Consider the following 16,010-nt stretch of genomic DNA (forward strand, 5'->3'; position numbering starts at 1 on the left):
GCCAAGGCCACCGAGCGAGCGAGCCAGCCAGCCAACGTCCACCAGTGGGGGGGTCTCCTACTCCTGCTGCCTTCTCCTCTCTGCTGTCTTCGGCAGCAGACCTTTTGTCTGGCCACCGGGGCCCTCGGATTCACCTCAAGCCCCAATGGAGGAGCCACGGGGTGTCTGGACTGTGTATGTGTGTACTGTGAGTGTGTGTGCGTATGTGTGCGTGCATGTGCGTATGTGTGCGTGCATGGAAAAGTGTGTGTGTGTGTGGTTGTATGTGTGTGGGGGGGTGTGCGCATGTGTGCATGTTTGTGTGTGTGTGCTTCAAGTGTGTACCGTCTCAGACACACCATCCAGGCCGTCATGACAACAACGGAGAAAACAAAAAACAGCTATGAAGGAGAATAGAGCTTATGGATTCTCAACATCTTAGAAAAAAAGGGAAAAGCGAAGGAAAATGTTGAAATCAAAAGAAAAAAATTATATTACAAAAAAAATCTATATTGTCTGAAGTTTCTCTTCACTTACGCTGTTAGTTGTGTGTCCAGAAGAAATGATTACTACTGTGCTTGCATCTTTTTTTGTTTTCTTCTTCTGCTGTAATGTGGTTGTTTTGCAGTTGTGTTTCGTGGTCTGAGTGGCCTCCCCTTCTACTGAATGAGAGGGGGAGGGTGGTGTCTACTACTGCTCTGAAATGACTCTTCACATAAGAATTTACTTGATTGTGATGCCAAACTGTTGTCCCAAAATTGAACGTTTCTTTGTTTTGTTGGGGTTTTGTTTTTTATTTCTCGACGCTTTGGAGTTGTCCCGCTGAGGGACGTCACACTCGATATGTCTCACTCTGTTAAAAATTCAAAACAAATTTTCGTTTCAACGAGAACAAAAAACGAGAGTTTCCAGAAAGCACTCTCAGTGGAGACAGCCAAAGAACACAGTCCAGAATGCAATCTCGATTTCCAACATAAAATCCGTACATGTGCGTTTTTAAAAAAAACTGTCGACGCGTTCAAACGGCCATGTCCTCGCTCGCGTCTCTCTGTCTTGGCACTGAACAGATCACTGCACTCGCGCTTCGTTTTTTTGTTTTTTTTAATTACTTTCCATGTCGGACTCTTGCACTTGATGGTCTACTGTCTTGAAGCCTTACATTTGGTGTTGCCTTCAGCCATAGTTACTTTAATGTTGATTTGTTTATGCGTTTTTAAGTTCAGTTCATTAATATTTAATAGTTTGTTGGTAGATTTTGTGCCACTTCATTTGTCCTGCAGAAGTTAGTGGTTGTCACATCAGCCATCTTTGTTTGTTATTATTATTTTGCATAGCATTGTTTTACTAGCTTTAATTTAATTTAATTTAATAGCTCTTTACTATTAATGTGCATTCCATGTGTTTTATCGGCTGCGACGATCACAATGGTGCCTAACTAGCAGTTTAGGTTTCTGTTTTATTTCCCTGCAAAGAAAGTATTTCAGACTCAACACACTTAGCGTTAGCGTCGTCGCTCACTATGTCCGTGAGACAAAGATGTCCTCTTTGTCCCTCAAAAGACAGACATGATGGGATCGTATCCTGCACTGAGACACGCACGTGTCTCTAACATGTAATATATAGTAAAGGGGTGCCCTTACCAGCCGATGGACAGACCCAACTCAAGTCTTTGTCCAGTTAACGTTAGAGTAACGTCGGCCGGGCCTAACCAACTACAGCGACTTTTACTTCATCCCTGCTCTCTCCTTCAGAATGGAGAATCTATCCTACAAACATAAGTGCCATTAGCTCGAGGGAAAACAAAACAAAAAGAAGAAGAAGAGATAACCTGGAAAATCCACACAGTATTGGAAATACTTTGTGTCGATAGTTATTTTGTGAATTTGTATTTTTATATTGGACGAGTATGACTTTTCAGATTGACCTGCTTTGTAAACGAATTGTCCTTTTTTCCAGACAATAACAGTGGTGAATGAGGTGCTTGTTCTTTTTGTTTGTTTGTTTATTTGTTTGTTTTAGTTTTCTGTATGACTAAGAGGTCTGTAATGTTATTAATGCTTCTAATTGATTTTCTAGTCCAATGATTGTGCGTTGTGTCGTTTTGGTTTCCTTCTCCCTGTGGGAGACAAGGTCGTGGCGTGAGTAACCAGCGGGTGTCGTTTGCATGTGCATGGCTGCGTTGGTTCGTTCGTTGGTTAATTTGTGTGTTGAAGTGCGAGTGTGTGTGTGTGTGTGTGTGTGTGTGTGTGTGTGTGTGTGTGTGTGTGTGTGTGTGTGTGTGTGTGTGTGTGTGTGTGTGTGTGTGTGTGTGTGCGTGCATGTGTGTGTGTGTGCGTGTGTGTATGTGTGACCAGCATGTATGCTGTATGTTAATTGGTCTAAGATTGTGTTATTCGTCCATGCTGAGAGATATGACTGGTTTACTCTTAAGCCTCTTACTGCAAGAGCGCGCGTCTGTACAGTACGGGTGTGTTGTTGTCCATGTGTGCTGCTCGCTCTTGCATCTGTCCGCACGACTTGGCAGGTGTAACGAAGAACTACTGTTTAACTGCTGCATGGCCATGTGTGTGTGTGTGGTTGTGTGTGTGTGTGTGTGTGTGTGTGCATGTGTGAGTGTGCGTGAGTGTGTGTGCGTGTGTGTCTGTGTGTGTATGGTTAGACCCTGATATCTAGCCTCTCCACTTACAGGCTGGTTGTGGGGGAACCATCATCTGTACTGCTAGCTTGACAGATGTTGCACAATGCGTCGTTTTTAACTTTCCAGTAGTGAAATAATTGGTATTTACGTGGCCATTTGGTTCTGCTATAATTTATCTGGCTGTACGTTTGTGTCCAGTACTCCCCCTCTCTCTCTCTCTTTCTTTCTCTCAATCTATCCCTCTTCTCTCCTTTTTCGTCACTCTATACTCCTCATGTGGGTGTACCTCATCTTTCAAAACAAGAACTCCAGAGTTTTGATTTCTCTTCTCTTGGTGTGGATGTACAGCTAAAACAGGAAAAAAACACTATACATTTCGGGTTGTTTTGTTTTGACGAGCAATCTTTTTTCTGTCTCTGTTTGCTTGCTGCTCGTCATCTGATGTCACTAAACTCTTGAGCTCTGTTGTTGGTCTACTGATGTGGAAGTTGTGGTCAGTGGCTTCGGACTGTTGTTTTTCTTTTCTGTTTTTTTTTTTTCTCCTCCTCTCTTTCTTTGTTTGACTTGTCATCTGTGGAAGTTGTTTGGTGGTTGCATGAATGCAGACAAAAAAAATCTCAAGTTTTCAAGTGTTTCAAACGAACTGTAACTTTGATTCTGTCCCTCTATAGTCCTGGTCACTTAAAAGAGGAAAAAATGCACTTTTTTCTATTTGGATATGTTTTCTTCTTCTTCTTCTCCTCTTCTTTTCTCCTCCTTTTCTTTTTTTTCGTCCTCTGTTTGATGATTGTTCAGCATGTTGAGACTGCAAAACCTTTTAAATGTTTCTGTCTTTTACTGCCATAAAGGACTACTGAAATAAACTTTACAACTGGAAAATGGACATTCGAGCCTGATGTCTCATTTGATAACAAACCCCTCCTCCCCCTCCCTTGTCTCCTTGGGGAGTTCGGCCTCTAATTCGTCCATGGGGAGCCACTTGGGTGGGGGGGAGATGCGGCTTCGGCCAACACGCGGCTCCTCTTTGGTGTGAAATTGGATTTCCATGTGTGTTCATGTCGAACCTGATTGCCGCCCTGGAAATCCACCATGACAAGTCAGATGTGATACGCATCTGCCTGCTTTTCACATGCAATTCTGCACACGGCAGATTAGCCAAAGTGGCAAGTGAGTCCCAAGTGGAGGGAAAGGAGCCAAGATGAAAGTTGAAAGTGTGTTTTGAAAAGAGCTATTTTAATTTGTTACCATAAGAAGGAGACATGTTTGAACCCAACCCACCAGTGGACACACACACACACGCACGCACGCACAGACACAAACAGACACACACACACACACACACATAGACACACACACACACACACACACACACACACACACGCACGCACAGACACACACATATAGACACACACAATCCCTCTCACTCAAAATGAGTCCCCAAAGAGGCCCACTGACTTTTCTCTCCCATGACGGTGTGGGGTATGTTGTGTGTGTGTCTTTGGGTATAGTGTGTGTGTGTGTGTGTGTGTGTGTGTGTGTGTGTGTGTGTGTGTGTGTGTGTGTGTGTGTGTGTGTGTGTGTGTGTGTGTGTGTGTGTGTGTGTGTGTGTGTGTGTGTGTGTGTGTGTGTGTGTGTGTGTGTGTGGCTAAACAGGACATGCGAAAAAGCCCTGGCTAACTAAACAGGAAGAGGCAGGGGCAGACTGTTGTGAAAACATCCGTGTGCTGACACACTTTGACAAGCAGATGGCATGGGTCCGGTTGTCTTGTGCTGGCTTTACTCTTTACTCTTTACTGTTACTGTTACGCCGCGCCGACCCAGGAGCCCCAGCCAGACAGTCCACCCTTACTGGGGCCTCTCTGTTCATCTACTGTGAGGATTTGGCCCAATGAGTGTGGAGGATAGCCTACAGTCATTGCTTTGGCCTCGTGTTCTACTATTGCTTTTACTGTATCGTTAAACCAGAGACAGTTCATTCTGAATTAAAAGAAGCTTTGGTTAACATTTGTGTTGTAGAAATGATATTCTATGGTAAATTGAGTAAAAAAAAGGTGACATTTCAGCTCTCTATTATAACGTGTAGTCTGAAATCTTAACCTTCTGGAATCTGAAGCCTGAAATCATGTGCTTACAGTGTTGCCTGAAAATCAGCCTTATCCCAAAGTTCCCGAAGTTTGCCGTATCTGCCTCCTATAGGTTTTTTAGATGCCATCCAAATTTAAAATTAACATATGAGTAATTGATTGGATCAAAGTACCTAAAGCACTTCAATGGAATGTGTCAAAGTACACTGGCCGAAACACAATCATGTCAACCTTTTTTTTTAGTATTCATATTTTAATATCGAAATGTTGTACACAAGACAAGGACATTGATTGTTGTTACTGAGGTGTCTGAGGGTGGGGGAGGGTTGCCCCCATAGCATCCCAACGGTGCTGTATGGATTCCATGGTAAATAAGACGTCTTCAAACGAGCAGGCAGTGGTGCACCTGGGCCAGATCCACAGCGGTCAGTACTGACAAACATGAAGTATTATATAAAAGGATACTGGAAAGGAAATAAAGGACAAAATGACCTAAACAGATTCCTCCAGTGCTGCTTCTGCGGAACACGAGAGCATGTCATAGAAGTTGTGCCGATGGATTCGGCTCTGGTGCTATAGTTTTACGAAGAGGATTGTTTTGAACATACTGTAGCGACCCTACAGATATTTTGATGGTCCTTGTGGGTATTCAACCACTCTTTCACTTTGACAGACTATAAGAAGTGGTGTCACAAGTTCATCTTGCTTTTTTATCCATAAATGGGCTGTTTTACTTTTTATTTTCCATACGTCAATGTCAATTGCATTTTCTTGAAAAACATGGATCTGATGTTGATCTTTAGCCCTTAATCCATTTGCGCCCTGAAGAGGTTGTGTAATGTAATGCATGAAAAAATACCATGGTCCGTTTCAACACAGAGCTAACATCATTCTGTGACATTTACAACAAAAACACTAAAAGTTCATTTTAAGCCCCTTCTTTTAGAAGAGCCTTGAGATTGTCAAAAAAATACTTTTTTTTAGAAAGAAATCCCTGGTTTCCTTTTTAATGCCTTACGACAATATAAACGTGTCCAAAGCAAACTCCCCAAACTTGCTTGCTGCTCAGTCTTTGAAATGGAAACTTGTAATTACTTCTTGGGGGAGAAAAAAGAAATCACCAAAGGTTCACAAAACAATTAAAGATAAACGTGTCATGAAGGGGTGGGAGTTCTGTAAGAAAAGAACAAAAAGAAACAAAGACTGCTGATGAAAGTGCATTTTTTTGTCCTCTGGCTTGGTTCACAGTGAGATCCCTTCATCCGACGGGGGAGTAGTGTCCGTATCCGAATGGATAAAAAAGCTTTCACAGATAGTCTCACAATCTCACTCTCTCTTTTCGATTTCTGTGTTTCTCATCCAGTCTTTCTCCAGGGAAGCACTGTGGATAGGGTCCCATGCAGTCACTCCAAAGGCAACATCGCCTGACCCAGCCTCCCTCCCCGTAGGGACTCAACAACCAACAACCACCTCTGTGAACGTTCATACCTCCTCCTCCCCCCAGCACACACACACACACACACACACACACACACACACACACACACACACACACACACACACACACACACACACACACACACACACACACACACACACACACACACACACACACACACAGTACAGACACCCTGTGGCTCCTCCATTGGGGCTACACAGAGAGACTCAAGAGAGTTTGTAGCTTGCAGGAGGTGAATGATGGCGTGGTTGTTCATTCAGAGGGTGTCCAGGACCAGTCAGCTTTGGCTGAAGTCCGCAAAGCCCTTGGGTGCCCCGAAGGGCTCAGTCTGCATGGGGGTGAAGAAGTACTGCTGGGGCAGCAGGAACCCGGAGGCCTGCGCGGAGGGGTGGGGGTGGGGGTGGGGGTGGTGGAGCTGCATGGAGGTGTGTGTGTGCGAGTGCGAGTGTACGTGGGCAGAGGAGGAGGAGGAGGAGGAGGTGGGGGGAGAGAGAGGAGGAGGGGGTCCGTGGGGAGGTCCGTGCGACAGGCCACCGCTGTGTAGGCACGCCGCCGGGGAGCTGTAGGGAGGTGGCGGCGGAGGTGGCAGCGCAGGCTGGTGGTGGTGGGACACGGAGGGTGGCATGGGAGGAGGTGGGGGGAGGGGAGTGGCCGAGGAGGAGCAGGAGGAGGACGAGGAGAGCGTGGAGGCCCCGTGGTGGTGCGGAGGCAGCAGGAAGGGCGTCTGCTGCTGGGGCATCTGCGCGTGCGTCTGCATCTGCGTGTGCATGGGCATGGGCACGTTCATCTGCACCTGCATGGAGGCCTGCTGCTCGGCGCGGCCCAGCGAGAACCTCCGCAGGGAGCTGCTGGCCGTGCCGCCGCTGCCCCCGCCCGCCGAGCTGGAGCTGGTGGTGGCCGAGCTGGACTGGCGCGAGGGCGTGCGGAGGCTGAGGCTGGGCGGCGCGCTGGTGGTGAGGATCATGGGGATGGTCTCGCCCTGGCAGCTGCGCAGCGAGAAGCGGATGGGCTGCTGCGTGGGCTGCTTGGGCCGCAGGCAGGTGCAGCAGTACACGGCCACCAGGCTGCCCACCACCACGAAGGCCACGAAGATGGAGCCCACCATCAGGAAGGGCACGTAGATGGGCTCTGGAGACGGGGAGAGACAAGAGAAGTTAGGCAGGACAAGATTGGACATTGTTCACTCTCAGACATCCAATGGTTCAACAATACAGCACAGTTAAGGTATGAGAGGTATGTAGATGGGCTATGGGAGGAGGGAACAGGAGGAGAGGAGAGAAGGGAGAGACCAGAGGACAGGAGAGTTAGTCAGGAGTCCATTTTCAAATTAATCACTCTTAGTCTTAGGCATCAAATTGTTCAACAATACAGGACAGTTAGACCCAACATAGGGCTGATAGTCTATCAACTCAGGACTGGTTTACCATGATTCAGTTGGCCCTATAGGCCAGTCTAACATGTCAAGTGAAAGTTCCTGTTGGTGGAGTTAGTGGAGACGGTCTGTTTTTTTCTATGCTATTTTTTTAAGGTCAACTAGTGCAATTTGCAGAGTTTCACAGAGAGGCTAAATTCAAACTTTTACAAATATTTCACTTGGGAGGGAACGACACGGACTTAAATGATGACTTTAATTATCTGTTTGCGTCCCTTTAATTATTTTTCAGCAAATGGTCCGTGTGTTTTGGGGAGGGAGGACCGATTTGACACACAACACTACAAGGGGTGTGACATTTCAGTATAGAATCTTCCACAGAAAACAAACATTTTCTTCCAAAGCCGCGGGAAATGTTTATGGTCGAGGTTCGGGTTACTTGTTACTTCAGCAGATTTCGCTGTCCCGTGTTTAGTGAGACCATCGTGCATACCTTCCGGCGCAGAAGATGAACTCCACTTTGGGCAGGTGACTACCTGATATCATAAACGGTACAACTCAATCCCAGTACACAATTTCAATTACTCTTGAAAGACTTTGCCAAGCTCACTCAACACAGTTGGGCTTCAGCAGTTATCTGTTTTGGTTTCACGGTGCTCTGAGGAATTCTGCTACGAAGACAAATACACAAGCTCTCGATGAAAGCTCAGATTACATCTCCCGACTTTGATTTGATGACAAGAGGGGGAAATCAGTGCAAATTTATTTATGTACTTCAAACAAGAAAAAAAACACCCCAGAGGTCATGGATTGACTTTGACAGATGACAGCTTAGCCCATGAGAAGCTGAATTCACCAACATAGTAGCCTATCTATGCTTTTGAAGGCTATTTAGGAAAAGTATAGCCTAAATAACCTTTTGATACATACAGAACTTTTTATTTTAACTGACTTTGAGGTTCCTATTTATTTAAGAGCATTTGGTCCACCTTATTCATTGACATTGACCAGGTTCCTTCTAAACCAAAGTTCTTGTTTATTTGGCATTATAAATGCAGATTAGTGGCTCAGGTCTGGCTGCAAGACACTGGGACTTTGTGGTTTCCCCTCTCTCTGCATTGTGATCTACCAAACCAGACTTGACATGTGTGGTAGTGTACGAGTGTCCAGACCCTGCTATCACATGTTCAGGTTTTCAGCGAAACCACATTTCAATAACGACAACCCAGACCGGCTATATTAGTTTAAAAATGTTGCTGAGTTGGCATAACAAGTAGCCTACTCTTATTCATACAGAAGAGCTCATTAAAGTAGGCCTGACTGTTTTTTTCTGAAACCTGTAATTGTTCTGGAAAATGGAGTGACGGAAAACTTGTGCGTATTTTAATGCATATTGTTTGGGCTTGGATTAATATGTGCTAGGGTCTGGCCACTGCGCCACTACACTTTGGGTCTTGCAGGTGGGCCCAATTCTTAGTATACAATGTTTAATAGGCCTAATTGTGAACAATTATTCTAGAAGCTTGAATTTTCGAACGCAATATGAAAGCAAACCTACTCAGTGCTTCAAAATATGCGGAATTACGCGCAAGTATTTCGCTGTTGGAAAAACATACCAACAAGCATTATTGGCATGTGTTAATGACCTACACTAATTAGACTACATAAAACACGTTCATGAATTAATAAAACTATGCAATATGCTTATTCTGAATATGGGCCTGTTCCATCGCTGTTTAACAATGCTGCGTAAACATCGGCAAATACATAAGATTGTATAATTGGTGTGAACAATACCACGCGTTTGTCAACATTGATAAATTGCTGACTTGTTTGATATCTCGCTGCTTGCATCTACAATTTCCATTACATTCTGTACAAAATGTCAGAACAGCGATGGTGCAATTATCTGGGTGAGCCCAGTGATTATAGGCCTGGAACTCGACATAACGCCCAATCCGACAGATATAAGTTCAGACAATGTGGCAGTTGTTATTGATGTATCTTACGGGCTGCGAATTCGGTGTTCTCCACTTCTCTGTCATTTGTGCAGCTCCCCTGGTCTAGGCGCGCGTCCACGGCAGCGCAGCAGTACCGTAGCGAGCATGTCCCGCAGCACACAGTTGCGTCCATCGTGTCAAAGTCTTCGGGGCACTGAAAGCCCTCGTGGTAATTTCCATGTCCGTCCAGCCATCCGTGGCAATACTCTCCCTGGGCATCCGATATCCGGAGGTTCCATGTCAGGTAGCCCAGAAAGAGGCAGTTCAGGAGGCGCACCATGCCGGCGACGTGCCGTGGTTTGCCCCAGAAAGCTCCAACTGGAATGCACACTTTCTTTCACCTCAGTGAGTGTAGTTAATCAAACGCAGTCTTGGAAACGTGTTGCTGCAATCTGGTTGCGTAATCCACATAGATGTTTGGTTGAATTACCATGATAAAGTTGATTAAGTAAATTAAAAGTAATATCTCGCTGCTGCCATAGCCGAAAGTGTTTCCAAACTGTTCCAGCTCTCCCAAAACCCCTTACAGAACCACTACTTTAAAGACTGAGCAAAATGTCGATTCCGTGATCATTCAGTGGAGTCTCACATCAACCAGTTGTCGACATCTGTTTTTAACTTGCTTGTCTGAATGTCCATTGTGTTCGCAAAGATCACACATGACTCCGTAGAAGCTCCTCGAAACTTTAAAAACGTGGGAATTGTCAAGACCTCCTGTCAAAGGGTGAATAAATAGCGTCGCAATCCGAATCCACGAGCGAGAGAGCGCCTGTGTGTCCTCCTGTCACTGCTGGGGAGCATCTGACCGCAACTTCATTTCAAACCTGTTGCTTTTTGTGAGCTCATCCGTTGACGCGCACGCAACTTTGCTCAGCAGACGTGCGCATTCGTGCCTCTCCGCTAGCTCTGCTCACGCCCTGCTGTGGTGATGTCCCATGGTCATTCACAAACTAGTCAGCCCACGAGATGTTTTGGCGCCTCTTCTTCGGCCAACCTGTAGAGAGCCCCACCGCCTGTTTTGCTGATGAGGCAAAAAGGAAATATGATTCATTCTCTGAGCTGAACACGTGCGCTCGTGGTGAATGGCAATTACACCCTGACATTCAATCCACTACCATATAAATCTACTTAAAGTTATAACAATCCGACTATTGAACACTTCCTTCTTAAGTATTACATTTTGCCTTTATTACTGTCTGAAGAATTTGTCATCCAAACTTGTGCTGGATGGTCCAAAGGGCCACTGTATCACCTGCAATCTTACTGCCTACATTAGGTTATCCAAAATATGTAACGTGAGCGTTTCTGTTTATCATGCAAGAATCCAGCATAGGGCAAATTAATTGTGCTTTCTACTTTCAGTAGTTCAGTTGCAAGTGGAGTCGCCTGCTTTATGATGCTACATTGCCACCTAGTGGTTAATGTATGCCCATAGCTAAAGGGCGCATCAATTTGGATCTATAATTGGGACACAAAAGATGGCGCGTATTCATGGTTCCATATGCCCTATTTTTTTCTTGTGCTCCTTCTATTGTTTTGATTGATTGATTGATTGATTGATTGATTGATTGATTGATTGATTGATTGAACTATTATTATTTTTATGATGATGATGATGATGACGATTATTATTATTATTATTATTATTATTATTATTATTGGGCTACTATTATTATTATATTGTGGTTATCTACTTTGGTGCGATTTCTCTCTTTGTTTTACTATCGCACACTGAATTGCGAAAGGGTTCTGTTATAGTTTCTATATTGCAGACAATCATCTTGGTCTGTCAGATCCGCTATCTAAGTCTCTCTCTCTCTCTCTCTCTCTCTCTCTCTCTCTCTCTCTCTCTCTCTCTCTCTCTCTCTCTCTCTCTCTCTCTCTCTCTCTCACACACACACACACACACACACACACACTAAAGTAGCCTAGCTGTACACAAGACGTGCACACGGGACGCCGAGGTCCCGCCTGTGTTCTCATGCTGGGTAGACTCTCCATAACGTGACGCCTCTGTCGGGGGATTGGTCCTGTGCCATGTCAGTACATGCGCCCACCCTCCGCGTGTTTGAGATTGAGTTGGAAGTGTTTGAGACGCCACGGCTAGACACCAAGACATTTAGGGGGTGGGGGAGCCAATCTCATAATCGCCGTTGACACACACCGCGGGGCGAAGGGGACACCTGCGCGCTTCGACACGGCAGGAGTCATTTAGCCAACACTGACAACTTCCGCGGTGATGGAGGAAGAAATATTGCCAGCAGACGACGGTCTCTCGGCTCCCAAAATATGCCGCCAGCAGCGCAGTCTGTACAGCGCGCTCAAGACCTTCCCGAGTAGCAAGCGTGCTGCCGCCAAGGCGAGGTATGACAGACCCACAATGGTGGATATCCCGCATCTCGCAGACGGCGGAGGGCAGCAGCATCCCCATCCGTCATTCAGTCACCACAGCCAGTATAACATTCAGCAGCAACAGCAGCAGCAGCAGCATCGCCTGCAGTTCCATCAAGTCAGCATCAGCAGTAACCAGCATCAGCAACAGCCCCAGACGTCGTATCGTTTCCCCTGTGAGAGCAGGCCCAGCAGCAGTAGCGTCGCGACATCCACCTCAGCACCAGCGGGGAGCGGAGCGCCCCTTGGCAGCCAGAGGAGGCTCGCGTGTAGCGATGGAGGCGGTGGTGGCGGAGGTGGAACAGGGTTGCGCCCCGACTCCAGACACTCGGGGCGGGCAGAACTGCCGCTGCGCCACGACTCTCCAGACTGCAGTTACGGAATAAGCAACGGTAATGGCCTTTATTATCATCCACTTTCCAGACATTAGAGTGGAGGCTGCTATTTTGATTGATAGATGCCAGCCATGGCACAAGCTCTGAAAAGTGTCGTCACACTCATGCCCCTTCATTATAGAAGTTAATTGGTTATTAATTTCACAGCTATTAAAAGTAACAGAGATAGAATTGTGACAGTCATTCAGAGGGCATTAGTGACCCATACATACTTCAGCTTACACACTAGCTTTCTCATTTTCTCTTCTGCCATACCCATAAGGAAAACTTTGAAGTATTGCTGTGTGTGTGTGTGTGTGTGTGTGTGTGTGTGTGTGTGTGTGTGTGTGTGTGTGTGTGTGTGTGTGTGTGTGTGTGTGTGTGTGTGTGTGTGAGAGAGAGAGATGTGTTTCTATCAGTGCTGACAAGAGAGAGAGAGAGTATGGCCTTCAGCACTGATCATGTAAACAAGGCATTCATAACCAAAAGGGCTCGTGATCATCAGAAGCTGCAAATGGCGACTGGTGCTGGAGGAGACCCAGTGTTTAATGAGTAGGCTGTGTTCTTGGATACCCAGGGGCACTGAGTAGGCCTAGAGTTACGCTGTGCCTATTTGGACTTTGCGTAGGCCTACATTTGCCTATGTAATGTGATTGCAATGGCAAAAGTCACACTTGGACAAATGCAAACTTGAGAGATTATGACTTTTGTTCAGGCCCTGGATATGAGTTCCTGCTTTCAGAATACTGCATGTGGTAGTTAATGTCATTTATTCTGTACAAAGGTCCTCAATCTTGGATCTACCTATACAGATCAAATGATAATGTCAGTTTGGGATGAAATCGCAGGAAAGTTGTTTGTGCTGTCAGACAAGTTTGATTCATTCATACCAACGGGGAAATAGATGGATTGGTAAGATCATGTTATTTCATGATCATGTCTACATTAATGGAAAATTGTGTATTTGCACTACGTATAGGCCTACCCCAGACATAATACTAATCCTTTCATGTGTCATATGCAGTATTTGGAAGACGCTTTTTAACCTAAGCCACATACAATCGAAGACATAACCATAGGCAACAACACTAGCAGATACAAAGAACATGGAAAATACACAGAACAACAAGTGCAGATGCCAAATAGGGTTAGTGTTTTTGTTGTTGTTTTTAAGTGCATTAGCACAGCGTTAAGTAGAGTACACACACATAAACAACATGCCATAGAGTCTACCCCGGGACTGGGGCAGCTCAAGCATCAATGCAGTAGATAGTCATGAAAGATAGTCACACTCAGTATTATAAACACACAATGTCAGGTGTTATTACTAGGGCTGTAACGATATTGTATCGAACCGAGAAATCGTGATACAAAGAGGCAGTATCGTGATACGCCCTTTCAAAGTTTTATTACCCATTAGTCCAGAAAACAACCTTATGATTTGATGTGATAGTGTTTCCAAACTTCAGTGGAGATACATTTCAGAAATCGTGGGGTGTATCGAACCGTAGGTAAAAAATCGTGATACGAACCGAATCGTGAGTTGAGTGTATCGTTACAGCCCTAGTTATTACACACTTGTGACATGGGCTACTTTTGCATGGCGTTTTTAATTCCGAAATAATAATTCCGAATGAAATAGTTTGGTCGAGTTTACTTTGATCTTTCATTTCATTCCGAATTGTGAAGGGTTTACATGACGTTTTGAAAGCGGAATTAACCTGAGTTAAAGTGAGTTCATTCGAAATTAAAAGTCTCCTGTAAACGTAGTGATTGTGTTGTAGATAGAGGAATAGTGACTGTTGAAGTGAAGTGTAACAGAGAGCCCATGAGGAGGATGTGAGGGCGACAGACTGCTAGTGTCTGCATGTGTGTGTGTGTGTGTGTGTGTGTGTGTGTGTGTGTGTGTGTGTGTGTGTGTGTGTGTGTGTGTGTGTGTGTGTGTGTGTGTGTGTGTGTGTGTGTGTGTGTGTGCCAGAGTGCAGGTGAGGGGTGCTGCACTGGTGGCCTGGTTTCAATTGTTGTGGAACTGTCACCTGTCACCACACTGACCTGGTGAGGAAGCCAAACGGTTGAGCTGCATCGGTAGTAGGACTCGAGTTGACAAGCTGATCCATCTGAAAGTTGACAATAGTATGTGTTTAAGTAAGAAGTAGTGTCCAAAGATCTCTTTGGAACAACGTGATGCGATACTGTTTTTGAAATGAAAGAGTACATGTATCATTCTTTTCTATAATCCCTTAGCGCAGAGCCTATGTTGTAACCTTACTGTCACCAAAATTGTAATGGCTACGTCTTAATCAGTTGCTTAAGGCTGTTGGTAATGTCATAGCAATGTTTTTCTATGATTAGTTGATTATTTTCAGCAAATAGTGAATAGGCCCGCTTGCAACCCCATCTACACTAAGAGGCTACATACCAAAGAACATACAGGGCTTCAGTGGTACACTGCCCTGGAAATTTCAACCAATGTGAACAAACTCGGGCAAATACCAGCGTTGTGTTCTGTCAGACTGGCACCTTTCAAGAGCTGTTGTGTGTTGGGATCATGCAGAAGCAGCGTAGCCTCTTTGTGCAGATGGGCCCCACTGGCAGGCCCCGTTCAGGCTTTGCTGAAACCACGCAACCACATTCTAGTCTACATCGATGTAGAACAAAGGGTTTTAAAATACTCCAAGTACCTTGACTCAAAGGAGAGTGCTCTGCGTATAATTCATAAGTCTACGAAGCCGTTGAAGGAATAACCAGATGCCCCCATTTAACCTGGAGAAAAGACTATAGAGCGTTCTCCCTATTCTTTCCTTTTGCCATTACATTCTAACAACATTGCAATGACATTACAGACAGCCTTAAGTAACAGATTAAAACTTGGTCATTACAATTTTGTTGACAGCAAGCTTGTAACATAGACTCAGCGCAAAGGGGTTGAAGTCTGAATAATGCTACACCCCACTCATAGGTGTGAAGGAGATGTGCATTGTGCATGAGCAACATGCGCCATTGTAACCAGAGGAACGCTGTAATAGTCGTTGAGAAGACTTTACCACCATAGTAGCCTACACCACTACGACATTACACAGAGCCTTTAGACATGCATTACAACTTGGCCATTGCCATTCTGGCAGCACCACTGTATATTTATAACAGGGGCCATGTGTTAAAGGGTTAAGACGCGGTTTTGGTGACCATGTCTTATAAGGTTACAACATAGGCCCTGTGTGAAAAGGGCTAAGACAAAGATGTATTATACAATAGGGTCTTACAGAGGGTACATCAAAACTTTCTTGCAGCCAGTCAAAGACAGAGCTGCCTTCACTGCACATCTTAGATGCTCCGTGAATGAGTCTCCCGCTTTCTCATTGACTCTTGTAAACCCCAGTTTGGTGTAAAATCAACAGCTTTTTGGTGCAGTTGTTTTCAGCTTTGCCTGAAATCTAATGAGAGATTGGGTCTAACATGCCTGGTCAAACATATCATTGAGATGGGGTCAGCCATGCCTGAAAGTAGGCATACAATGCAAGCATGGCTATAAATTGACACCAGCCAACCGTCCAAATGCTGGTAAAATTTCAGTTTTGGCTGGTCGAAAAGACCAACTTACCAGCTTCTTTGACCCATTTGTGAGTGTGTATTTGACAAGTAAGAGCCACTTTGGCTGGTGCTGAACAAAAGTTAATTTAGAGTCCTGCACGCAAGTATGAAACTGAAGTCGG

The 16,010-nt window shown here is 45.2% G+C and overlaps 3 protein-coding genes across 6 annotated transcripts in view; 2 read left to right on the forward strand and 1 right to left on the reverse strand.

Annotated features, from left to right (window-relative positions):
- atp8a1 (ATPase phospholipid transporting 8A1) overlaps positions 1 to 2,253 on the forward strand; it is a 227,898-nt gene extending 225,645 nt beyond the window's left edge. For all 3 annotated transcript variants that reach the window (XM_063189764.1, XM_063189766.1, XM_063189763.1), the window contains one exon: positions 1 to 2,253. This exon is cut by the window's left edge and continues 116 nt beyond it. The gene's annotated coding sequence lies outside the window, so the exon portion shown is untranslated.
- Positions 2,254 to 4,490: 2,237 nt separating this feature from the next.
- shisa3 (shisa family member 3) lies at positions 4,491 to 10,463 on the reverse strand. The gene is made up of 4 exons (XM_063190028.1): positions 9,542 to 10,463; positions 6,930 to 7,288; positions 6,701 to 6,758; positions 4,491 to 6,622 (listed from the first exon to the last, which is right to left on the reverse strand). Exons 1-4 carry the CDS (start codon positions 9,810 to 9,812, stop codon positions 6,438 to 6,440), a joined length of 873 nt encoding a protein of 290 aa, XP_063046098.1. The 5' UTR covers positions 9,813 to 10,463; the 3' UTR covers positions 4,491 to 6,437.
- Positions 10,464 to 11,531: 1,068 nt separating this feature from the next.
- The window catches only part of LOC134440092 (BEN domain-containing protein 4), a 28,759-nt gene continuing 24,280 nt past the window's right edge, over positions 11,532 to 16,010 (forward strand). For both annotated transcript variants that reach the window (XM_063190026.1, XM_063190027.1), the window contains exon 1: positions 11,532 to 12,315. In XM_063190026.1, coding sequence (XP_063046096.1) covers positions 11,772 to 12,315 — 544 coding nt within the window. In that variant the 5' untranslated portion in view covers positions 11,532 to 11,771. The remainder of the gene's footprint in view (positions 12,316 to 16,010) is intronic.

The sequence above is a fragment of the Engraulis encrasicolus genome, chromosome 23 (assembly GCF_034702125.1).
Source record: "Engraulis encrasicolus isolate BLACKSEA-1 chromosome 23, IST_EnEncr_1.0, whole genome shotgun sequence".
NCBI lineage: Eukaryota > Metazoa > Chordata > Actinopteri > Clupeiformes > Engraulidae > Engraulis > Engraulis encrasicolus.